At 36.1% G+C, this 25,932-nt stretch overlaps 1 protein-coding gene, 1 long non-coding RNA gene and 1 other non-coding gene across 8 annotated transcripts; 2 read left to right on the top strand and 1 right to left on the bottom strand.

Moving 5' to 3' along the window:
- Window positions 1-5,923: 5,923 nt before the first annotated feature.
- Window positions 5,924-6,505, top strand: LOC130462581 (uncharacterized). The gene is made up of 3 exons (XR_008923116.1): window positions 5,924-6,006; window positions 6,120-6,218; window positions 6,320-6,505. It is a non-coding gene; the product is annotated as an uncharacterized lncRNA (long non-coding RNA).
- Window positions 6,506-16,782: 10,277 nt separating this feature from the next.
- On the top strand, window positions 16,783-20,872 carry LOC130463722 (DNA-directed RNA polymerase II subunit 2). Of its 6 annotated transcripts, XM_056832950.1 has the most exons (5): window positions 16,783-17,351; window positions 18,824-18,884; window positions 19,567-19,728; window positions 19,908-20,364; window positions 20,468-20,872. In XM_056832950.1, the coding sequence occupies exons 1-4, from the start codon at window positions 17,251-17,253 to the stop codon at window positions 20,079-20,081; spliced, it is 498 nt and encodes a 165-aa protein (XP_056688928.1). In that variant the 5' UTR covers window positions 16,783-17,250; the 3' UTR covers window positions 20,082-20,364; window positions 20,468-20,872. The 6 variants fall into 6 exon arrangements, 1 of the variants encoding a protein (XP_056688928.1); XR_008923863.1 differs by having other exon boundaries at window positions 16,793-17,877; window positions 19,567-20,364; XR_008923860.1 differs by having other exon boundaries at window positions 16,794-17,877; window positions 18,824-18,931; window positions 19,567-20,364.
- Window positions 17,460-17,532, bottom strand: TRNAF-GAA (transfer RNA phenylalanine (anticodon GAA)). Its single transcript has one exon. It is a non-coding gene; the product is annotated as a tRNA-Phe (tRNA).
- Window positions 20,873-25,932: the final 5,060 nt, after the last annotated feature.

Below are 25,932 nucleotides of genomic sequence, written 5' to 3' on the forward strand. Positions count from 1 at the left end.
TCCAGTCTGTTCATCGCCAAATTTTTTTTACGAAATTAATTAAATCCTATTTTTGTTTAGTTCATTATTTTTCTTGGTTCTAGGTTTAATTGATTTTCCCTGCTCGATTTTGAGTTAATAACGCAGATTATTTTTGGAATTTATGGTTTTGTTCAATTAAACATATTTTGGGGTTTCTAGGGTTTAAGTTTAATTGGTTTTTCAAATTTGTTGAATTCAATTAGCACTTTATTTGAGAGTTTTGAATTTTTGGTTTGTAATATTGTTCTTTCACTTTTTTCATGAGATTAATGCATAGATTGAAGTAAAATTACTTTGCATAGAAAGTGTTCTATATTACTAATATGCGTTCCTCTATACTTAAATTCTCATATTAGTTTAATTAGATGATATACTTCATAGTAGTTTATGCACATTACGAGGTGTTAGCCCAGTTGTTTTATCCATTCAATGGTCTTAATGATGTAAACCACGAGTCTCAAAGTTAAGTAGTCGTATTGGTGATGCTATTGTAAACAAGGTGTTGTATTTTCTTTTCTTTGATTACCCTTCTTTGGTTTTTTGTTTCTTGGATGATGTAGTCTATCATAGTTATTATGGTTTTGAAGCCCATGGGATTTAAGAAGTCCTAATAGAGGTTTTAAGCCATGTGTATCAAGGTACATGCTCTTTTTAGTAAGTCATTCCAACTGATGATTTTGTATGGAAAATGCATGTGAGTTGCTTTTTTAATGAACTGTCAATGGTTTGGTATATTTTGTTAAGCTCATTGTAAAATTATGATAGTATGTATGTTTAAGGGCCATACTCTAATTATGCCTAAAGTGAGCTTAGATCAGAATGATTCATCCTCGATATGCTCTAAACTCATCCTCGATATGCCTGGACATATTATCTATATTTTGGTGTAGGGTAATCTTATCTTAGTTGATGGATTCTAGAATTCTGCTCGTATACAGCTAGAAGTTTAGTTATCCTACTATTTCTTTCTACCTGTTGTGATCTAACAATTTAAAGAGAGGGGGCCTTTGGTTTTGACCACTAGACCAGAGTGACCTAGAAATAGACAACTAGGTTAAGTAGTATTCTGATATTAAGGGGCCTTCCAAGAATTTAACTCAGGGATAAAATGCCCTTTGGTTGTCTTTGATCTGATTTGTTCACAATAATTTTGTAGTAGAGTTAGACATGCTTGTCCATATCTTTTGGAGCGTAGATTCAGTAGAAGGGCCCTTTTGATTGCTTCTTGTCTGTTAGACCGGCACACGAGGTGCATGGCAATCATGTTTCCATGGGTTAACTTTTTTTGAAGATGTAAATGGAGGCCCTGACTTTTCTCTCCCAAACATATAAGTTGATTCAGTCCATTATATTTCTCTCCCAAAGTTTACATTGCTTATTTCTGGCATCTCTATCGGACTATCAGTACTTTAGTAGCTTACATTCTGGTTTCTGAGGTAACCTGCACATACTTATTAAGTTTAGTTTTCTATGCCTATGTATTTAGAGTGTGATTATAGTAGTTAATGCTTAGAAAACTTCATTAGTTTATAGATAATCTGTCAACTTACCTCTCTCTATGTTTCTCATAGTCTATTATAACTAGTGTATGTTTATTTTGAACTAAAGATTACAACATGGAATTATTAGTTCAACGGTAAAAATAAATTTGGTTAGTTTGTTGCTATATATATGGAATGAAAATCAATCATTTTCAAACATTAAACCACTTACTGGACTAACAATATGAATCATATATTTTCGAACATTAAACCACTTACCAGAGTAGCAATATGCGGGCATTAGACTAGTATATGTATCATTTCATAAAACCTCAAGGTTTAATTAAGGTATGTGTTTTATCTTGTAGCTAAAGATTTCGAGACCCAAAACTAAAAATGTAGTCTGAATTCCACTGGCTTAGCTTGTACCATCATCTGAATTATTCCCATGACTCTTTGCATGTTACCACCCTTGCGCGTAAGGAGTATTGTTTGGAGTCTAATCTCCTAGTCTTCTTACTCTATAACTTCCCCTCATATGACCAAGAAAATCCAAAAATTCCCCTAGACATTCCCAAAGTTTCAAAAAATTACCATGGAATCAAGCGTAAAAGTCAAAACTTGAATCTCGGAGAGTGATTTGTCGTTGTCTAGTTGCATTATGATTACTGATAAGGCTCAAATAAACAAATTTTAGAAGCTTCTCAAGGAGTGTAAATCATGCATGATTTCTCATTCTGTTTCATTCGCTTTAATAGCTGAATTTTATGGTGTTTGAATTTGTTTTAGAAAACTTTATACTTCTATATAATTTGCTGCGTTTCATTGGACATATAAAAAAGTGTGAAGCACGTTTCAAGACGGATGGGGTACGTCAAAGAGTTGCGTCAAAAAAAAAAACATAAGAGAAAAAAACCTTTTAATACAAGTTCTTTTAACACATGTTATTGACGGAATCAAATGCAAAACTATAATAACAAGGCAGTAAAATTTATTCCCCTTTTTTCACCGTACACAAAAAAACAACATTACTCATTCTCTGTCACAAAAAAACCAGCCCCATCAGTTTCTCTATTTCTTGACAGAAAACTCAGTTTTTTTTCTAATTCTAAAATCTTTGCCGTGAAAATCAAGGGGGAATCCAGTAAGACGGTCTCATAGTAAGTTGAATATGCATTGTCGTTGCCTAATCAATGCATTCGACAGCAAAGCTCCTGCTAAGTATAGTGAAGAAACTGCAGACACTACTGGTAAACTGATCATTCAAGGTACTGTAATCTTGCAGAAGAAGAAGACTGTGTCTGATCGACTGTTTTCCTCGATTTTTCGACGAAAGAAGATTTATGTTCAGCTTGTTACTGATAATGGTATGATTATCAACTTATTATCTCATTCCATTTGATTGTTCTGTGGCTGTGTTCTGCATTTGTTGTTCTTTTATGTGGGTGGGCGCGAAAGATAGACTCTTGGTTCGTGCAGCCGACCGTATCCTTTTATGGCTGAAGATGAACCCAGTTGTAATTTTGAGTTTGAAGCCGAGTAATTTACCCGAAAAAAAAGAGACGAAAATGATTAATTTGTGTATTAATGGATCTGAATTACAAGACAAACTCTGCAATTTTACCATTGAAGTCATGTCTATCTATAATCTGATCTTTTTCGGTTATTACTGTTATACAATGGATAGAACTTGCAAAATTGACATTACCCGAATTACCCGACCCGTATGTATCCAAATTGAAATGAAGAATTACTGGGTTAAAATTGATTAGTTTTCTATAATAAGCCAACCTTTGCTGGGAATGAGCCATTATAGCGATATAAATTGCATATGGGAGAAGCAGGAAGATCAATAAAAAAAATGAAACCGAGACTTGGAAAATGAATGATTTGAGTTAGACAAAGAGTCAAAGACATGCATATAGTCCCCATAGCTCCTCGTACGCTGTATCCTCTTCTCATATAGTTGAATTCATGCACATCAGATTAAGTATGAATTCATGCACATCAGATTAAGTATGAATTCATGATGCATAGTAGACTAAGTGGTAAAATTTAACGTATAGAAAAGTCAGATTTATTTGTCGTTGTTCTTTGTCAAAATTTATATGTTGCTCACAACTTTTAGTTCAATCAATTATACTTGCCCACAATTTCTGGATAAAAGAGACCATCAAAATCATGCTAAAATAGTACTACAATTCGTATTTAAAATAGCATTTACTTTGTGTTTTTTTATTTACTCCGTACTTTGTTCACAATGTTGTTAATATTTATCCAAATTTAGCTAAATGGTTCATTGATAATTTCTTAAACGTTTGAATCTGCAGGTCTACAACTTATAAATTGAACTTTTTGGTGGTTGATCACTTGATCCAGTTGCAAATGCTACATAATTGGAATTATTTAGCCTTTTAGGTTTGAAGTAAAAGTATTACTTGTACAAGTACTACTCAAGTTGTACTTCTTTTGTAAATTGTTGACAATGTCTATTACATATTTATGGATATTTTTTAATATAAATGAAAATCGTTTAATCTCTTAAATTGTGATTTTATTTTTGCCAAATTGGTGAAATGTTATAGAAATAGTTGTAGATGTTTCTCATTAGATCCAGTTCAACATTGCATTAAACCTAATGCAACGGTTCACCTTGAAGGCAAAGCTGTCGCAATAGCTTTGTAAAACCGTTGCAGTAGAACCTAGTGCAACGGTTTCTTTAGATATAAAGGACCCTTGCAAAAGTCTTACCAACCGTTGCCTTAGGTCCCTAATGCAACGGTTGGTATAGATGACAAAGGACCGTAACAATAGGGATAGAAACCGTTGCATTAGGCCTAATGCAACAGCCGCAACTGCAACGGTTCTTGAACCGTTGCAATAGGCATATAGCAACGGTTTTTAGTCCTATTGCAACGGTTTTTAGGTGTTGCATTAGCTCGTTTATGTAGTAGTGTGGTGTCGCTTACGAATGAGGAGGTAACTAACATATGCATGATAATTTGAAGTAGAACTATTATACCATGTATGCTCACTAATATGTATATCGTTATTTGAAAATCATACCTCGGGTAAACAAGCCTACAAGTAAAGAGCCTAAAGGGAAAGGGAACAAAGGGAAAGAGATAGTGCTTGGGGGAAGTGGAACAAAAGCGTCCAACACTAAATCAAAAACCTATTTCCTTGAAAATTATAAAGTGCAAAATTTGAGTGGTGAGTGCAATGTGATGAAAACTATGATGTTGAGATTAAAAAAAGGGAAGCACGTTAAGGTACATTGCACTAAAAGGACATTCAATATGGAAAAGGACTTTGAAATTAGTGTCACCGTTGAAGACACCGATCAACTTCTCTCGGGAGCATGGCTCAATATATCAATAATACAAGTTTTTGTTACGTGAGTTACCTAAATTCATATTTTGCCCCTAAATTTGATTTTTATGATTGTCTTAACGTTCTTACACTATATATTATAGGGCTTTGAGTGAGTTGTGTTTTCACGATGATTGTCACCCCAATAGTATTGGATTCATGTGCCCGGAGATGATCTCGGCCACCATGTTAAAGTCCGATGCAGATCGAATTCTATTGTACATGACGAGGTCCATGAGTGCACTTAGTTCTAAGACATTCATCTTATGTCCATACTACGAAAAGTATGAAAATTACTTTGAACTTCGTTTTTAATTGATTGTTATAAATTTAACATTTTTTTTCTAACTACATACGTTTATTGTTTGTATGTAGGAGTCACTGGATGCTTTTAGTTCTTTGCTTGTCTAAACATGAGGTCTACATATTTGATTCTCAACAGAAGAAGAGAAATTTGATGATTAAGGAGCCACTAAACAAGTAAGTAAAGTATGCATATGAAAATGCCATTTTTGCCTAAATTTTTGCCTAAGGTTCTTTAGTTCAAAGTTGGGTTCGAAAACATCATTTTTGCCTAAAAATGACCTAGAACGACTCAATTAGCCTTAAATGTGAAATAATAGATTGTAAAGGGCCTTAGAAAGTTATAACTATGCATATGAGACATGTAATAAGTTTGAAAACATTCCTTAGGTTCTTTAGTTCAAAGTTGGGTTCGAAAACATCATTTTTGCCTAAAAATGACCTAGAACGACTCAATTAGCCTTAAATGTGAAATAATAGATTGTAAAGGGCCTTAGAAAGTTATAACTATGCATATGAGACGTGTAATAAGTTTGAAAACATTCCTTAGGTTCTTTGGTTCAAAGTTGGGTTCGAAAACATCATTTTTGCCTAAAAATGACCTAGAATGACCCAATTAGCCTTAAATGTGACTACTACGTATATAATTGCATTTACATGTGTAAACAAAGTATATAATTGCACTTACATGTAAAATATTCTTTGCATTTACATGTGTAAACAAAGTATATATAATTGCATATTTTATCGAATGTGTAGTGCTTTTCGGAGTTACAAGAGACTAGGTGGACAATCTAAGGGAACTAAATTAACATGGATTCCAGCACAGGTATATATATATATATAATTAGTTTATTATTTACCTAAGAAGTAAGTTTTTCAAAATTATAACATACAATGTGATAGAAATTTTACTTGTGTTATTTATTTTAATGCATTTAGTGTGCTCAACAACCGGGATCACTAGATTGTGGCTACTACGTCATGCGTTTTATGTACGACATAATAATGAATCATGGTAATAGTCAAGATCTTACTAAGGTATGTTCTCATAAACTACGTACTTTATATAATAAATTGAAGTACACAAAACTATTATATTGATCAATCGTTGATAAATTGAATTATTTACACTTTTTTAGGATTTTTCAAGAACATTGCCTTATTCACCGGAGGAGATTAATGAGGTGAAAGATTTTTGGGCAAATTACTTCATGAACAATGTCGAATTTTTAGCTTAATTTGTAATATGAACTTGATCTCTAGCTAGCTACGTACCTTTGTTGTAATAATTTTATGTTTGTTGTAACATGTTGGTTGATCGATCTATGACGAATTTAATTGCCTTTTATTGGCCGGGAACGTTAATTACGTTGTAAACTTTTGTGACAGGTATTAATTATAAATGTATTCCCGGTATTGGGAATGAAGCGTCTAATTTCAAAGACGATCATGTCGGAATTTCCAACTAAAATATTAAAAAACGAAATTTTTTTTAAAAAAAATAAGTCATTTGCAACGCACGTTAGCTCAATGTGCGAGGCAAATGACTTAATTTTTTGGCGCTAAAATTGTCATTTGCGTCGCACATTAAGCTAATGTGCGTGGCAAATGACTTTTTTTTTTGCGCCTAAAAGTCATTTGCGTCGCACATTTAGCTAATGTGCGTGGCAAATAACTTTTCAACATGGTGCCTGAAAAGTCATTTGCCACGCACATTAGCTAAATGTGCGACGCAAATGACTCTTATTTGCGTCGCACATTTAGCTAATGTGCGTGGCAAATGACTTTTCAGGCACCATGCCTGAAAAGTTATTTGCGTCGCACATTTGCTAATTGTGCGACGCAAATAAGGTTCATTTGCGTCGCACAAATGTGCGACACAAATGACTTTTAGTCATTTGCGTCGAGAGCTTTTGCCACGCACGATGTGCGACGCAAATATGCTTAAAAGTGCGATGCAAATGACCCTTTTTCCACTAGTGAAACTACAGAATATTTCTTCAAAATAAAACTAGCAAGATCGATCACGTTAATCGTCGTATCCATCATTGTCATCATCATCATCATCATCATCATCATCATCATCATCTTCATCATCATAAACAACAACAACATCATCATCATCGTCATCGTCATCGTCATCGTCATCGTCATCGTCATCGTCATCGTCATCGTCATCGTCATCGTCATCGTCATCGTCATCGTCATCGCCATCGTCACCGTCATCGTCATCGTCATCGTCATCGTCATCGTCATCTTCATCGTCATCGTCATCGTCATTGTCATCGTCATCGTCATCGTCATCGTCATCGTCATCGTCATCGTCATCGTCATCGTCATCGGCATCGGCATCGGCATCGTCATCGTCATCGTCATCGTCATCGTCATCGTCATCGTCATCGTCATCGTCATTGTCATTGTCATCAGCATCACCATCATTAATATCGTCGTCGTCATCATCATCATCATATTCTTGAACTTCATAATCTGGAATCTCATCTGGAGCACAAAGAGCTGTAGAAACCTCATTTGCATCTTCTTGCAGAAAGTCTAAGTCGGAGCATCAATCACAGACCTTGCCTTAGTTTTAAACACAGCCCACCATTGGGCTTTATCCTTCTTCAAACTGGGGTAATGTGCAAAATATACCTGACTAACTTGGTAAGACAATACAAACAGGTCATACTTAGGGTATCTCTTAGAATGATTGATCTCCACAAGTTTGTATTGTTCATGAACGTTCATACCCTTCACGGAGTCCATCCAACTGCACTTAAACAGGATTGTCTTGTACTCTTGAAGCTTACCACAATAAGAAACTTCAATCACCTCATCCAAAATACCAAAGTAGTCAACTTCTTCGGGACTTTGTACACACACTCCATAATTCATAGTTGACTTGTGTTTGCCGTAATCATGAGTTTGAAAATTATATCCATTCACATAGTACTGACTCCATGTCCTTACTTGTCTAGAGGGGCCCATTGCAAGCGCCCGTGTCACATCGTCAATTGACAAAGACCGGAGAACCTTATTTGTAGAATTAGTCAGTACTTTTTATTTTCTTTCAATGATTAGTATAGGTAATATTGTATATAAAATTTAAAAAATAAAAATAATCTCACATGTAACTTAAACCATTCAGGGAACTGGGCTTCGCATTTACTCCAAATATCCTCCATTACTATGTGAGGTTGAGTTTGGAGAATGTGCTCCTCAAATTTCCTATGGTAATTAAGGAAATAAAGGTTAAATACGTCGTTAGAAGAGTTTACAATAATTAAATTATAGTTTATTACCTTTCATATTCACCTAAGATACCACTGTTTGCAAGCACATAAAGATGTGCTCGATCATACTCCAAGTCTTGCAAGAAGCGCAAACGACCCTTAGTAGGTGCACGACCACAATCAACCCTAAACATCTCGGGGATATTAAGGTCATGTTGGTTCTCAACAACCGAATAGACGTTTCTTCTTAGATCCCTTGCTTTGGTGTCAACCTCAGATTGAAAATAGTGGGAACAAAAGTTTGAAATCTCCTCCATTAGGTAAGCATTGCATATGGAGGCTTCTACACGTACCTTATTTCCAACCTTACGCTTCAAATGGTTAAGAAACCTATAAATTAAGTAAGTGTGATTAATAGTTACTAGTATTAAGGATATATAGGATATTTAAATTAATAATTTATTTACGCTTATTTGTATTACTTTGATTACCTTTCAAATGGGTACATCCACCTGTACTGGACAGGACCACCAACCTTTGCCTCATGTGGAAAATGAACTGGCAAGTGTTCCATTGAGTTGAAAAATGCAAGTGGAAAAATCTTCTCTAGCTTGCACAAGATCTCAGCTATATTCTTATCCAAACGATCTATGTCACTCAATTTGATAGTGGGAGCGCACAAGTCTCGGAAGAATTGACTGATCTCTGTAATTGCCTTCCAAACATGCAAGGGAAGCAACTCCTTCAAAGCAACCGGAAGTAACCTCTCCATGAAGACATGACAATCGTGGCTCTTCATTCCAACCAACTTGCATGCTTGAAGATTAACACACCTGCTCAAGTTTGAAGCATAAGCATCCGGGAATTTCAAGTCTCGAACCCATTCACATAACACATTCTTTTAATCCTTGTCAAGTGCAAAAGGTGCCTTGGGCATGGTTTGATTTCCATTTACAAGCTCTAATTGCCGACGTTTACAATGTTTAGCCATATCTTTCCTTACACTAGTGTTGTCCGAGGTGCTGCCTTTCACATCCATCACAGTGTTTATGAGTTGGTCAAAAAAGTTCTTTTCAATGTGCATGACATCCAAGTTGTGACGAAGAAGCAAATCCTTCCAATATGGGAGTTCCCATAGAATACTTTGTTTGAACCAACCCTTTTTGGCACTCTTCAACTTCTTAAGAGCTTCAGGACCATCAGTTGCTTTAGGCAAGTCCTTCACACATAGCCACAATTCTTCTCCACACATTATATGCGGACCCATGCCATTTTCAGCTTTGTTTTTGCAGAAAGCTGTTTTATTCTTTCGAAAAGGGTGATCATGTGAAAGGAATTGTCGATGGCAATCAAACCATGAAACTTTACCTCCATGTCCAAGCCAAAATGCCTTGCTTTTATCCATGCAATACGGGCAGGCCTTCTTTCAAGCAGTGGACCATCCAGATAGCATGCCATATGCAGGAAAATCACTAATAGTCCACAGAAGGGCCGCGCGGAGGTTGAAATTCTGCTTGCTTGAGATGTCATAAGTCATAGCCCCAACCTCCCATAACTGTTTCAACTCTTCAATGAGCGGTTGCATGTACACATCCAAGTTTCCTTTAGGATTTTTAGGACCGGGAACGAGCAAAGAAAGGAACATGAATGGTCTTTTCATACACATCGATGGAGGCAAGTTGTATGGTGTAAGAATAACTGGCCAAGATGAATATTGGGATCCAAATTTACCATGGGGGGCAAATCCATCCGTGCACAAACCAAGCCTGACATTTCGTGGCTCTGATACGAAATTAGGAAAGGTTGCATCCAAGTGCTTCCATGCTTCACTATCACTAGGATGTGCGAAGGTATTTTGAACTCGGGGATTCTTGGCATGCCAAGTCATATCATCTGAAATGTTCTTCGTAGCATACAACCTTTGTAACCTCGGTGTGATTGGAAAATAGATTAGAACTTTTGTTGGAACAAGCTTGCCCTTTGCAGTCTTCCTATACCGATCACTTCCACATACTCTACATTTATCTAACTGTGCATCACCTTTCCAGAAGAGCAAACAACCTTTAGGGCATGTGTGGATCCTCGCATGAGGAAGTTCCAAGCCCTTAAGAACCTTCTTTGTGCTATTGAAAGTTCTGCCCATTTGGTTGTTATTTGGAATCGCATCATTCAACAAAGATGCAAACCCATCCACACAACTGTGTTGTAAGTTGAATTCACATTTCAAACTTTCAATTCTTGATGCCATCTCCAACACAGATAGTTCGCTCCCTTCATATATTGGATCTCCAGCTGCCTTCAAAAGGTCTATAAACTTCTTAGCTTCATGATTTGGCTCTTCCTCAACTGAAGTACCCTCTTCATTCAACAAATGCTCTTGATTATTTCCAAAAACATCAATAACCATATCCCGATATGGATTTGGCTGAACACGCGAGGACTCTACTAAGCTTTCCCCTTGACATATCCATTGATAGTAATTACGAACAAACCCCTTCTTGTACAAATGTACTCTAACTCTTTCAGTATCATGGAAACGTCTGTTATCACACAAGGGGCATAGGCATCTTATTTTGTCACCATCATTTCATGTTGGATGCTCTTTGCAAAACTCAATGAACTCTCCAACCCCCTTGAGAAAGTCGGGCTTAAGATTGCGCCCATCGAGTCTGTCATACATCCAACTACGCTCTCTTCTTTTCATGATACCAAGTTCTACACATCTCACAAAAAACATGTTACTAACCAATCTCTACACATATCACACTAATCATGTTACTAAACCTACTATATAGTCTAGCTAACGTTCGAAGTTTTCTAAATAAACACTCAAATAATTGTAAATATTAATTTATATAAAAATCAATAATTATTAATGATATAAAGTTCAATAATTTATTAATGATATAAAGATCAATAATTTACTTAAACACACTTATAAATTATATAAAGATCAATAAGTTACTTATAAATTATATAAAGATCAATAATTACTTAAACACAAGCTAATAAGAATATAAATCAAATATAAATAATAAAATGCATTTACAATAAGCACCTAAACATGCACAAATTTATTTAATACAATTACTTACTACTCAAATTCAATCTCTAAATTATTCGTTGTTTCTCATACACATACATCAAATTAAATATGGTGGATATATAAAGCCCATAATGAAGTAGCAAAACTACAACCCATACTTTTCTAACAAGGCATTCCATAATTTCTCTACTTTTCTAACAAGGCATTCCATAAATTCCTTGAATCATTAAATTTTCGTAGATTCCACCTCACATATGGATAGCCAAACTTAGGGAATTATGAATACACTTATTATGAAAATCACACTAATTAAACAGTAAAACTAATAAAGGAGTACTCCCTATAAGATTATTTTTAGTACTAAGCTCAATATCGAAACCTAACATGTAGTTCAAACTTCAAACTTCATACAATATGTACTTCATAATTCATAAACTACCATAATAAGTCATTAATTCAACAAAATTAGAAGAGAAAAAAGGTTACCTCCAAAGATCGAAGAGTTCACAGAGTTCAAAGAGAAAAACTACATTTGACATAAACAACAAAGCTAGGGTTTGGAAAAGTGAATCATTATATCATGACAAATTAAGAACAAAGGTTACCTGGGGTGGGAAATCGTCGACGGGTGTCCGGTGCGGTCCGACAAGGTGGTCTGGCTGCGTGGAGCTGCTTGCGCCAAAGCGCAGCTCGCTGGGTGGACCGTCCGCGACTGAGCTCGGTGGGACCGTGCGCGACTGGGAGGGTGAAGGTGAAGGCGCCGACGCGTTAGGGAAGCGGAGTCGGTGCGGGTGACGGCGTCGGCGGGTTAGGGTGGGAGGGAGGTGCGGCGGTTCCCAAATCGTGGGCTTGTGGAACTTTTTTTTATTTTTCTGGAAATAACGAAGGAGGCATTAGATCCAAATCGTGGTCGGCAACTTCGAATTAAACTTCTGTCATTAAATTTTTTTTTTTAAAGAATTAACGACCGGTAATATGGTCGTAGATATTAAAAAAGCGGCAATTAAAATTTTAAATTTATGTTGGAAATAGTCGTGTTTTACTGACTGCTACGTGGTCGGAAAGGAAGAGAAAACAGTCGATAAATTAACGACTGCTACAAAATCGGTTGGCAAATTAAGAAATTAACGACCGCTTCTCAGTTGGTCGGTAAATTACCGACTGGTAGATTTTTCGGTCGGTAAATTTTGTTTTACTGACTACTTTTAGGGCGGTCGGTAAATTCGGTTGGTAATCACGCGCTTTCTTGTAGTGGATGAACCTGTAACCGTTGTCCTCACATTTGGACGAATACTTCTTCTTTTTCTTCTCCACAACATTGTGCAAGGCCACTCCAGGAGCCCAAGAGCTCACACCTAAACCAGCAAAGGGAGAGATTCCAGTCACATCCAAGCATGCATCTTTACCTTGGAACCAATTAAATAGTAAAAGGTTGGCAGGCCTAAGATCCTTCCCAGCCTCTGAGAGAAAACCCATTGGAGCCTCCTTGCACACCACAATCCCAACTTTTTGAGACCCTTTTCAAAGCCAGATCCCGACAGAATCCTGCATCCAAACTAACTGAACCACTAAGAAGTTTAACACCATTACGCGGGCGAGGAATATTTATTGGAAAAACACCCTATACTCTACCTCTAGGATCTTCGACAGGCCAGAAGAGTTCAGTCTAGTCCATATTCAGGAACAAACCACGAGTCAGTCCATCAGTCCTGATAATGTCCAGCGCCCTGGCAACCATAAGAGTATCTCCAACAATAGTGCCATCATCAAGATACCAAGCCTGAAGGGCAAGCTCACAAGAACGATTAACGGACTGAACCAGAGGGTGCAGAACAAGGGCAAACAACAAAGGACCCAAAGGATCACCTTGTTGTACCCCTTGGCAAGACCAAAGGATAGAGTCATCATAGTAGAGCCTAGCAGGCTGGGAATAGCAAAACTCAACCCATGGAACAATGGAAGGGCACCGCAACCTAGTTTCCTGAAGTAGGACAGTCATGTCGACAAGATTGAAAGCATTCTTAAAATCCACCAAAAGCATAAAAAGCCCAACCTCATGTCCCTTAGACTCAATGAGCCTGTTCACAGAATGCAAAACAGCCTCACAACCACCAGAAACGCCGGCGCCAAATTGAAAATCCTGCAAATAGATATTCATAGAATTACCAACAGAAGAAGAAGCAACCTTAGACAACCCAAGTGATGGATCCTAACAAATCATCGGCGACCGCAGAAGCAGCCCCTCCAAGAATATCCACAAAATGTTGTGCTCGAAGCCCATCTCGACCACAGGAAGTCCCTTTAGGAAAGCTTTTGATCCTATTCAACACCAGATCTTTATGGACAGAAAGAGCATCCCCACCAGGTGGAGAAGAAGGCAAGCTCGGAGAGGGGGCATAGGGGTGTTTGGTCTCCAGATAATAGAGAGTGCCAGGATTAGATGGAGCAACACCAGAGTGATCATAGGGGTGTTTGGTCTCCAGATCATAGGGGTGTTAAGTGATTAACTCTCTCATCTCTTCTCAATGTGGGACACTCACATGTGTTCTTTGGGAAGGCTTTCTTCAACACTCTCCCTTACGTGTGAGGTCCACTTTTTAGTTCGGTCACATGTGATGTTTCGTGGGCCAGAGTGCGTTTCTCGACACTCCCCCTCACACGTGCCATTTTAATTTGGCCCAGAATATTAACGGTCCAAGGTCCAAGTCGTGGGCCCGGCTCTGATACCATGTTAAATACGGGTCTAGGTCGCACCCGTCAATAAGAGAGAGAGTCCACTTAACAAGCCCAAAGGAGGTTCCACCTTAAAACCATATGGCAATAAGGGGAGTAGCCCCTTGGCCTTATTAAGTGTTTAACTCTCTTCTCTTTTATCAATGTGGGACTCTCACACGTGATGTTTCATGGTCAGATCTTAACACTTCCCCTCACGTGTGAGGTCCCTTTTCAATATGGGTCACATGTGATGTTTCATAGGTCAGAGTGTCTTTTATCACTCGATCTCCCTCACATGGAACCCGTTCAGTTGGGTTTTATTATTGGTTTTATTTATTATTATTATTATTATTGGTATATGTTTATATCATTGTTATTATTTAATATTTTATTACTATTATTGCTTTAATAAAAAAATAATGTTGTTGTCGGTGCAATTAAAATCTATTATTTAAGGCATAAAAGAACATTTACAAAACATTCAAATTCATCACGTCCAAATTAAAACTATAGAAACAATATGATCAGGTCATGTCCATATCAGAACTGCTTTTATAGATCAGAACCATTATATATCTAGACCAGAACTAGTAGGATCAGATAATATCCAGATCATAACTGATTTGTACAGATCATGTCCAGATCATGTTCAAATATGCAATGATCTTGTCTACATCAGAACCGATCCTTGCAAAACCAATATGTTCAGATCAAAATCGATTTGTACAGATAATGTTCAGATCAGAATCGATATGTCCAAATTATAACTGGTCTAGATATCGACTCTATACAGATTATGTTCAGATCAGAATTGATATGTACAGATCATGACCAGATCAGAACTGATCTGCACATATCATGTCCAGATCAGAACTGGTCTGTACAGATCATGTCTAGATAAAAACTGATCTGTACAGATCATGTCCAGATCAGAGCTGATCTGTACAGATCATGTTTAGATCATGTCCAGATCAGAAATGAACTGTACATATCATGTCCAGATCAGAACTGATTTGTACAGATTATATACAGATCATGTCCAGATCAGAACTGATATGTACAAATCATGTCTAGATCAGAACCGATCTGTACAGATCATATCCAGATAAGAACCTATATGTCTACATCATAACCGATCCATCTAGATCATGTATAGGTTTATCTAATATAAGGAATAATTAAAGGAACAATTGACATTGACAGTCCCAAGTATTGCCACTTCACTTTTAAAGGTCATAACTTTTGATTATTCTAGAGTGGTCTCAACTTTAAGGTGTGTTATCCCAGAATGGTCCTTTAGTTAATTAAACTGTTAATTAAGTTGATTTAAGCATATCATACTATTCCATTTACTTCATTTAATTAAAAAATATGATTATTGCACAAGAGATATGAGTCTTAATTAAGTTATTTAGCACTTAATTTTAACTAAGGGACCATTTTTGGAAAGGACTCTCTATAGTTGGGATCACTCTGAGATAATCAAAAGTTGGGACCTTTTAAAGTAAATCGGCCATAGTTGGGACCAATAATATCAATTTTTCCATAATTAAATCATGAGCAAAGTCAAAAAATAATAACAATATTATAAATTTGTGTAACATTTATTTTACACGTAAGTCGTTTAATATTAATAAATGTAGATTTTTGTTTAAACTTAATTCTGAAGAATTAGATCAGATCAGATCAGATCTGACCAGATCAGATCAGAAAAAATAAGTTCAGATCAGATCAGATCAGAAAAAATAAGTTCAGATCAGATCAGACCAGATCAGATCAGGAGAAATAAGGTGAACTAAACAGGGCCTTATATTATCAATTTTTCCAGGCAAATTTGCCAAATACAACCTAATAAACTTCTCTATTTGCCAATTACAACCTCAAATTTCTAATTTTGCCAATTACAACCTTAAACTTGTACATCTATTTTAAATTACAACCAGAAACCATTTTCCGGTAAAAATCACCGAAAATGACGTCATAACGTTATTAAAAAAAATTATGAAGTACAAAAATAAAATTATTTTTTCGATTATTTTATTTTATTTGTTTCAATTCTTATTTATCGATTTGATTTTTTTATAGAAAATATGTAACTACTTTTTTTTATAACATTATGACATCATCTTCCGGTTATTTTTGCAGGAAAATAATTTCGGGTTGTAATTTAAAATGGATGTATAAGTTTAAGGTTGTAATTGGCAAAAATAGAAATTTGAGGTTGTAATTGACATATTAGGTTGTATTTGGCAAATTTTCCATTTTTCCAAGTAAAAATGTTATCAATAAATATATTTTGCATTATTAAAGTAAAAATTTGTTAAATTGTTTGCAAAGTAAAGATGAAATAGTAAAAAGAGATAGAGGAATTGGTAAAAACAAAATCGTTCCTAAAACAAATCATAAGTTTGTGAGGTTTGAAGGCGCAATTTGGATTATACACCCGGGTGTACAGTGCTCATTGTGCACCCTGTTGAACATTTATTGAAAATCTATGAACATGGTGAATGATTTCAATGTACATATACTAGTGAAATATATAAATTATATGTTCTATAGTTTTGAACTATATGTTCATTGGCTATATGTTTTTTAGGTATGAACAATATGTTATGCACCCGGGTGCATAAACCATATTTTGGTTTGAAGGCTTGATTAATTATGAAACGATTGGCAATTGTGAAAATCAGGAGAGTAAATTTTTTTAAGAAAGAATGAAGAAATAGGAGAAGCGGCCATGGCTGAAGGGAAGAAGAAAAGGAACAGGTACCATTCGCTACTGCCGCCACAAGAACAACCAAATGAAGAAGAAAAGGAACAGCTAAAGGAAGAAGGTGATACTCCACAAAATAAAGAGCAGCACCATTTAACATCACTACCACCGCCGCCATCACCACCACCGCAAGAACAAAAACAGGAGAAGAAAACGAACAAACCCATTTGAAAGAAGAAGAAAACGAACAACCACAATTGAAAGAGGGAGATGGGAAAGAAACTCACAAAGAAAGTGATTGTGGAGGACAACAGGTAGAAATTGAAGTAGGGGAAGTGAGTAAATCTAATCAACCAGAAAAAGAAAATGAGAAAGTGGAAGAACTTGTACAAGATGATGAAGAAGGTCCGCCGCCTGGTTGGGATGCGCTGCCGCCTCCTCCGCCACTGCCTCCGTCTCCTAAACCGGTTTCGTTTTCTGCTACTTCTATTTTATGCTTTTTAAAAAAAAATTAAAGGGTATTATAGTAAAAACAAGAATCTGGAACTGAATTTGTACAATGAAAAACACAAAAATGCGGTGAGCGTGGATCGAACACGCGACCTTCAGATCTTCAGTCTGACGCTCTCCCAACTGAGCTATCCCCGCTTGTTGTTGTTGTTGTTGGCTTTCTTCTTGTAATTTATGTGTTTTTTTTTGTTTAATTTTGATTAATTCCATAATCGTGCAAACTGATTAACAATTAAATATTTCATGCTGCTGGTAGAATGAAATAATGACTAAATATACTTCTATACTAAGCATCGCATTTTTTCTGATTAATTCAATCAATGCCTTCCTTAGTAGATAGACAAAAATTATCAGGTGGGACGATGCAGCATTTGTAACAGTAATCATTGATCAATTTCACTGAAACCAAAGGTAGACCACGTAGAAACTGGAACATCCCTATGAAACCGGGAGAGTATTAGATTTCTTTGCAGCCAAAATCAGGTTTGAATATCTGTCTTACAAATAAAAATACTATCCACATTTTCATGAATTGGTGAAAATAATAAACCATACAAGTAACAGAAATTGAGGTGGAGATGGAGACTAAAGTTCACTTAGTAATTTGGTAAAAATGTTGAGATAATATCATAATAGTAGTCCATGTTTTAAATTGCCCCTTATTATTTTAAAATATTGTCATATCATCAAGCTATGTTGAAGATGTTCACACACTTGGTAATTGGGTAGTACAAGAGACTTGGGTTTTGTACGTTCGGTTGCATCATTATAAAGCGGCAATGTGGACGATGTTTACTAAACTTGGCAATTTCTATCCATTTTGTACCCAATTAGAAACTTGAAATGAATACTTACTGTTTTTATTACAAGGAAATAAGTCCTTTGTCAAAGTCTTGAGCCCTGACTACTTGTGATGTCAGTTTAGTCCTAAGTTAATAGGTATCTGTATTTGTGTGTCAGATAGTTTGAGGAACTCAAGTAGTGTTTAGGTAGTAGCCTGGTTTAGACCCATCATACAAATGTGACCAAAACTGGATTTCATACTGTAGGCACTTCTACATCATAAGTTCATAACTGCAGTCAAAATCATTTGCAGCACTTTTCTGATTCTGAATTCCCGGTATTAACTTCTAGCTATGTTACATCGTGTCAGTTGCATACAATAACATTCAAATACATAATGTTTACTATTGCATTTATATTGAAGTTAGTCTTTCTCCCTATCTACATTAATTTGTGAGAATCGGCACAAACTTAACTACCTAACATGCATTATGGAAACCAAACTTTGATCATCTGATGTTTGATTCTCCAGACAGTGATATTGCTTCTTTAAAGCATTACTCGTAGTTTGTATTGCCCTCAATATAAGTTTTATTAATAACATATCAATATTCTTAATAGTGAGAAACCAAACTTTGTAATGCAGAAAGGGGGCAAATGGTTTGCGGTTCCTGTCGCCATCTCCTTTCTTATCCCCGAGGAGCCAAGTATGTCCAATACTCATGCTGCCAAATAGTGAACTATGTACTTGAAGGTTCTTCTTTGCTCTTAGCCTCGTGCATATAATCTAATTCAATCTAATTTGTGTTTGGACTTTGGCTTATGTAATGAACTCACAAACACTAGGAAGATCACTGGAATCAATGGGGAAAGGATGATTGATTGATATTGCTAAAAACTGTCTTACAGGAACAAAGTAACAGCTTGAGGGTGTAAATCTCCACTAGTGAATTTAGGTCACAACTCTCTAATGCCTTAACACAAATCACAATGCCTACTACTACTCTCTAGTCTCTACCCTTTAAATAGCTACTACAATTGTAAGTCAAACTAATCAAGGGTTGTATGGCCTAGCAGCAACCTCACGGCTAAATGATGATATTAACAGAGGTCAAAATGGTGCCTGCTGTTTCTTGTGAGGCTTTGATGTTTATCCTTTCTCAGTCTTAATATCTAGGTTCTGTAATGCTGTTGATAGATAGCTGCTATCTCTTATTATGGTCTTCGTTTTGTCTTTGAGCCAGAATGGGACGAATATTAATTTTTGAATTGCTCAAATTGGAATCGGATTCTCAGTTATAACTGTGATGGAATTTTACATTAACTCATGGGAGTTATGGCATCATCCCTATGCACAAAAATTGATCATCATGGTTGACTTTATTGCAGACTCTATACAAGATAAAGTTTGGCCAAATCTATTTGAGTAAGCCGATGATGACAGAATCAGATGGTGAAGCAACAACTTTGTTTCCGAAAGCAGCTAGATTGAGGAAACTGACATACTTAGCTTCACTGTATGTTGATGTCAGAAAATTAAATGACATGATGGTGATGAACTAACCTAAGCACACGAGGTTTTTATTGGAAAGATAATCCCTTTGTTTTTAATGTCTGTGTTTTTTTGAACTTTTTACTGTAGTAATGAGATTTATGTGCTGGCTATTTGGGTCTGTCTGATCAGGTTCCCATCACGCTTAATTTGTTTAAGTTATTGTACATTGTATCAGAATTCAGAGAAGGATATAACAGAGCTTGGTGAGTGCCCTTATGATGAAGGTGGGTACTTCATCATCAACGGGAGTGAAAAGTTGCTTATTTCTCACGAGAAGATGAGCATGAATCACGTCTATGTGTTTAAGACGAGGCTGCCAAATAAGTTTGCATACGTAGCAGAAGTTTGATCTATGGCAGAGTCCGAAAACAGGCATCACAGTACCATGTTGGCTTATTGAGGGTACTTGAGTGTTTATGAGGGTCATTTGATTTGATTTGATTTCTCCCTTGTTGGCTTGATAGGTGGACAATATCAGTAAGGCCGTCCACAAATGTGGGTATCAGATGCGTGGTTTCTAAACCATGTGTAATGGTCACACAGGACAAATGCTCACTGCAATGAACGTTGTGGGCTCGTTACCATTACAAACCTTAAAAAGAATTCTTTTGAATAAGATTGACATTGTTCAGGTTGGTTTCTTTCTTCTCTGCACTCTTCCCCTCCCTTTTCTGTCGAGGTTGCAAGAATAAGACTGACATTGTTATGCTAACGGACAACTACTTGCTTGTGCAGGTTCACATTCTTTATGTCTGTAAGCTGCTGTCTATTGCAATAGCGCGAAGAACATTCATAAAAATATGTTAAGAAGATGGCCAAGGATCAGAAAAAGAAGGGAGCATAACACACCAAATTTTGTCTTGTGAAATTATATACTCCGTACTTTACTTCTGTATCATAAACTTCACAGTCTCGTTTTTTTGATCAAATATTTTATCTGTTGTTTGGACAAGTTGATTTGAAAGTTTGAATCCTTGATCCATCATTTTTGTAATATGTGCCTGAGCTTAGGATGCTAATCCATCTTCCTCGTCACTAGTGTAATAGTGTATTACTGAGTGTACTGTGAACTGCAGGTCTGCATGCGTGTAGCTTTCTCGTTCAATTTTAAGGAGTTGATTCGTTAGTTGTGCTCTGAAATGACCAACTTTAACAAGTACGGAGTAATAATGATGATCTGTATCAAACTGAATTTGTGATTTTCGTCGCTTTTCTAGTGTTTACTGTTTAGTGATATGAATGTTGCCTTTGGAGATCAAAATTGATATTAGTTGAAACTCGTCTGTTTAAGACTTTAAGTTGAAATGAACTTGGTTTAATTGGATTTTCTTAGTTTCAACTTACAAACTTTCTAACGGTATGATTGATATTTAGATCCAACAAAAAACATGTGATCTACGGAATACATTTCATCACGTCATTCAACTTAAGTTTCAAGCTTAAGGTATTTTGTTCTCATGTCATCACAAAAATTGCACGACGTAAAAGTTTCAGGTTGGGTCAAAACTTGAATTTGATCTACGGAATACATTTTATCATGTCATTCAACTTTGTATAAAATTGGTTTGGGTATCGTAAAAGATCTCTTTTATTAAGTTTGTATTCCGTCTAAGTTTTAGATTATGGGTTGAATAAGAGTATTTTCGTAGCATCTATCATGGCCTCATGGACAACTAGTAAAAGGTACACCCGATTGCATATACATCTACATGCAACCGAATCGTTTTATTACTTTAACCCCTCGAAAATCACAATTTTATAGTTAAAAGTACAAATTTACAAAGTAAAATCACATTTTTACAGCTTAAAAGCAGATATTGTTAATAATAGAACACATTAATGAAAAGGTATTCAATTAACCGGTAAGGAAATTAAAATCCACACTTTACTAAATTGGGGTTCTCAAACTTTAGTGCAAAGGATTGAGAGGACTTATAAATTTTTGTTGGTTGCTCACTTCTTAGGTTTAGATTTTTTTTCTTAATGAGAAGAAGGTACTCCGTATTATAGTATTTGAAAACACATTTGTGCATTAAAATTGTAAAAATGTGATTTTAAACTAAAGTTTATGCTTTTAGAGGGGTTAAAAATTACAAAACAACCTGGTTGCACATAGCTCTACATGCAACCGGGTGTACCTTCTAATTTGTGATAAATTGGGAGGTATTGTGTGTTGAAAAATGAGAAAGAGAATTCTTAAGGATGGTTGTGTAGGATAATATAGATGCATAAACTGGAATTTTAGGAAACAATTTCCTAACATCTATCATAGAATCACATGCATAACAATAACATGAGTCAGATTTATGATGGAAGAATTATAACCTTTGCAGCGTGTTCTCCCGTTTGTATGCAAGTTTCAAAGATCTGAGAGCCCCAAGTGTTGCTCCTCTATTTAGTCCACGAACACCAGTTGAACACCAACGTCTGTTAGAACTAGAAAAGAAAAAAAAATCTTTTTCTTTTGGTGGTAGTGTTACAAGCCCATGAAAGCCCCATTGGTTACTAGTCCCAAGCCTAGCTTGGGGGAGCTAATAGCAAGTGAGGTGAGGGAGTTGTATGTGTGCAACATTTTGGGCACAAAGTGATCGAGTGTTGAAAAGAGGGAGTTCTTATCTTGTTTGATGTTTGAAAAAAAAGGAGAAAAAAATAATGAAGAGTGAAAGAGGTAAGAAGAATAGAAAATGTGAAGGTTTCCAAAAAGAAAAAAAATAAAGAAAAAAAAAGAAATTGAGCAAAAAAAAAGAAATGGAGCAGAAAATTCCTTAGTTTAAGAAAAAAAAATTCAAAGCATTGTGTCATTCAAGTATTGCAATTCCTTATTATTGTGAGTGATTGGTTTCATGGATGAAAAAGGCAAAAAAGTATGGTGTAGTTCATTTTTTGTTCATCATGTGTTGAGTGGGAGAGTTGTAGTCATTATTCATTTTTTATCATGGGATTTACTAGGATTTTGGCTCTCCAAAGCTAATGCTTTAAGCTCACATTTTATCCAAATTTACCACATCCTTACCTAAGCCTAACATTACAAGCTTTGAAGACCTTCCGACCTTTGTGCATAGAGTCATATTAATGTGAAAGTAGTTGTTTACCAATACAAGTTATGATATGACATATTCCGAGTCGACTATTAGGTTGAGTGCACGTCCTTTTAAACACACGAGTGTTGTGAGTTTGGGAGGGTGTTGTTCACATACATATTGGGAGGAGAGCGAACGGGTACACTTTTTACCCGCCACATAAATGAGTGAAGAGTGTGAAAGCACTAGTCTTGAATTCCATTGTGCACTGGTGGTTCGCTTTGCGTGACGATTGTTAGGGAGGATTTGTGGTTGGATAGATTTGATTGGTTGACATTGATGCATGCTCGTTGAATTTTGCCTTGAATTGTATCCATTGTTTTGAAATATGTTTGGGGTGAAGTTGATTTTTGTATTCATCGATGATTTCTTTGCTTAGGGACAAGCAAAGATCTAGCTTCGGGGAGTTTGATATGCTCATATTTTATAGTGTCTTTACCCCCATTCCTTAGTACTTTTTGATCTCAAATGAGCTATTCGAGGCGATTTTTAGTATTAATGTGCTTCTTGTAGTGTGTTTGTAGTTTCAGGTTCATCATTGTAGGAATTAGCATATTTTTGTGCATTTCCTACTCATTTGAATCAATACAAGAGATTATGTACTTTCGAGAGCACAAACATTGAGTTGGAAAAGTTTTCGAGCAAAGCGAATAGTGAAAGAAGTAGAAAACTGACACTCATCTACTCTTTTGATCATAACTCAAGTTATACAACTTTAAATGCAGCGATTCAAATTGGGTTGGATTCTACACTTCAAGAGCTTTCCAACGAATGGTCAATCCCCTAATTCTGACTTATAACGAAGGAGATATGATGTTTTTAAGATACGAGATCGTGCAGTTTGACGAGCAGATCAGCGACGACAACCCCTGTAGCGCGGATTTTAGTTTATTTCCGGTTTTCGCTTGTTTTTATTGGGCAAACTATAAATACCAAGCCCTTATTATTTAGTTGGACATCTTATTTCCAGCATCTTCTTTTTTGTAGACTCTTAGTTTATTACTGAGTTTTATTCTCTCTCTAAACTTTTGTTAATTACTTTTATTATTCAGTTAAAGTTTCAAGCTTTAAATTTCTGCCTTTGTTCTTAAATTTGGTATTTCTTATTTCTTTCCTTCGTTATTCAATTTTAATTATGTTTTCATTAATCATGTTTGCTTTGTTTAAATTAAAATTAAATTTGTGTGAGTCGTTTATATTCTAGGGTTTTGGGAATCCATTAATTAATAAGAAGGGACGATTGAATGTTGTTGATTGTTGGTATTGTGGGTAATTCCTATTGATTGGTTTCATTTACTATGCGATTAGATTTGCGCAGGTTTAATTGTATTAGTCTAACAATATGAGGTTAAGATTCGAGAGATGCAATTTGATATTTAGGCTTGTTTCAATAGGTAGAATTGGGATTAATACGTAGCGAGAGCCCGTTAATTCTAAGTCTATGATTAGTATCGATTTGAGAGAGCATGCTAGTCTAATTAACTGCTATATTGATTATTATTGATTGTTTATCATCTTGGATTGTTGTTCATTGGTGAACCTATGCCCTAGACCTTTTAATATCTGAATTCCTCTTTGTTTAATTATTGTCGTAGTATTAATTTACAAATCAACCAACTTTCTTGTTTCCAAATAGTCTAGACCTTAGTTTTAGTAATAGAAAGAATGCCTGTTTCCCTGTGGATACGATCTCTACTTCCCTTACTATCTTGTAATGGACTTAGGTTTATTTTTGATTAGGCGATACGGCTTTAGCCTGTCATCTGTGCGCCCGAGCTCTGTACGACGATCGCACAACAGGTCTGTGTGACCGCACAGCATGGTTGTTCGACCGCACAACGCTGTAGCTGGCAGTTCTGTTGCGCGTTGTTCTGCTTGCGTTGCTGCTGAAGTGTTGCTCGCATATAGCTGCTAATCTTCCATGTTACAAGCAGTGTTGTGGCAGCGATTTGGCATCGTGAACAGCCATTATCAAGGGGATGCAAGGGACAAGTTTGATGAGCTCAAAGGGCTGCTGTAAAGCCACGAACAAGGGCTGAATGTGCGCGCAAGTACAGCAGCTATGGCTGCTGTTTGAGCGCTCTTACGGGCTGTATTGTTGCTCCGTTGTTCGCGTGTTGCTTCGGTGTTGTCGCTGGACTTTGTGTGGCTGTTTTGTGCAGCCTTTGCACACACACAAGGCTTCGTCGCTGCACAAGCAAAGAAGCGTAAAGCATTAGTAAATCGCAAGGCACGTTATTAAAAATCGAAAGCATTTATTATTAATTCGATTACCATTTTTACAAACCGTAAAACATAATACTCGTTGACAAGCATAATGACACATTGTTTAGCATGTTAATACTCAAAACGAACCTTACGCAACGAGAATGCGCACAAAAGGCACGTTTAGAGCAAAAACGACTAAAACATGCGCAAGACGAGAAAATGTTACGATTAATGCAAAAAATGCAATAAACGAACTAAAAATGATAAAACTAAGCAAAAATAATAATAAAATGCTAATAAAATGAACTAAAATCCTAAGCTAAGAGCGACATAAATGTTGCTCATCAAACTCCCCCAAGCTAAACCTTTGCTTGTCCTCAAGCAAAGCTAGAATGAGAAACGGAGAGGAGAATGAGCTTAATTATTCAAAGTCAAAATTACGAAAATAAGAACTACAAGAATGCCCACTGTAGACACCTACTTTTGTCCCCATTCCCGAAAGGGAAGGTTCGATGATGAGGACATAAAATCTCCACTTGACAACGCATTTCCTATAAAATAATGAATCTCAATTCCCCTTTTCATTTCACCCGAAACCTGCTATTTATGGAAACCTGCTAAAAATAGTAACTGCCGTAATGGGTAGTTGTTAAAAGTGGCAAGTCATAAAAGATAGAAACCTGTCAGAATTAGGTGTTGCACTCCAACATAAATCCTAAATGAGATAGAAATTGCGAGAGAATCCTATTCCTAATATGATTCGAAAGTAAGAGTCACGTATTAATTAAAATCCTAACGAGCCTAGAGTTCGTAACGGGCCCAGACGCATCCCGTCACAAGGTTAATACGCACTAAAGGACTCAATTAAATCTCAAATACTCCGGATTCTAGGAACCCAAATCTGACTAAGAA

Source organism: Spinacia oleracea, chromosome 6 (assembly GCF_020520425.1).
Source record: "Spinacia oleracea cultivar Varoflay chromosome 6, BTI_SOV_V1, whole genome shotgun sequence".
NCBI lineage: Eukaryota > Viridiplantae > Streptophyta > Magnoliopsida > Caryophyllales > Amaranthaceae > Spinacia > Spinacia oleracea.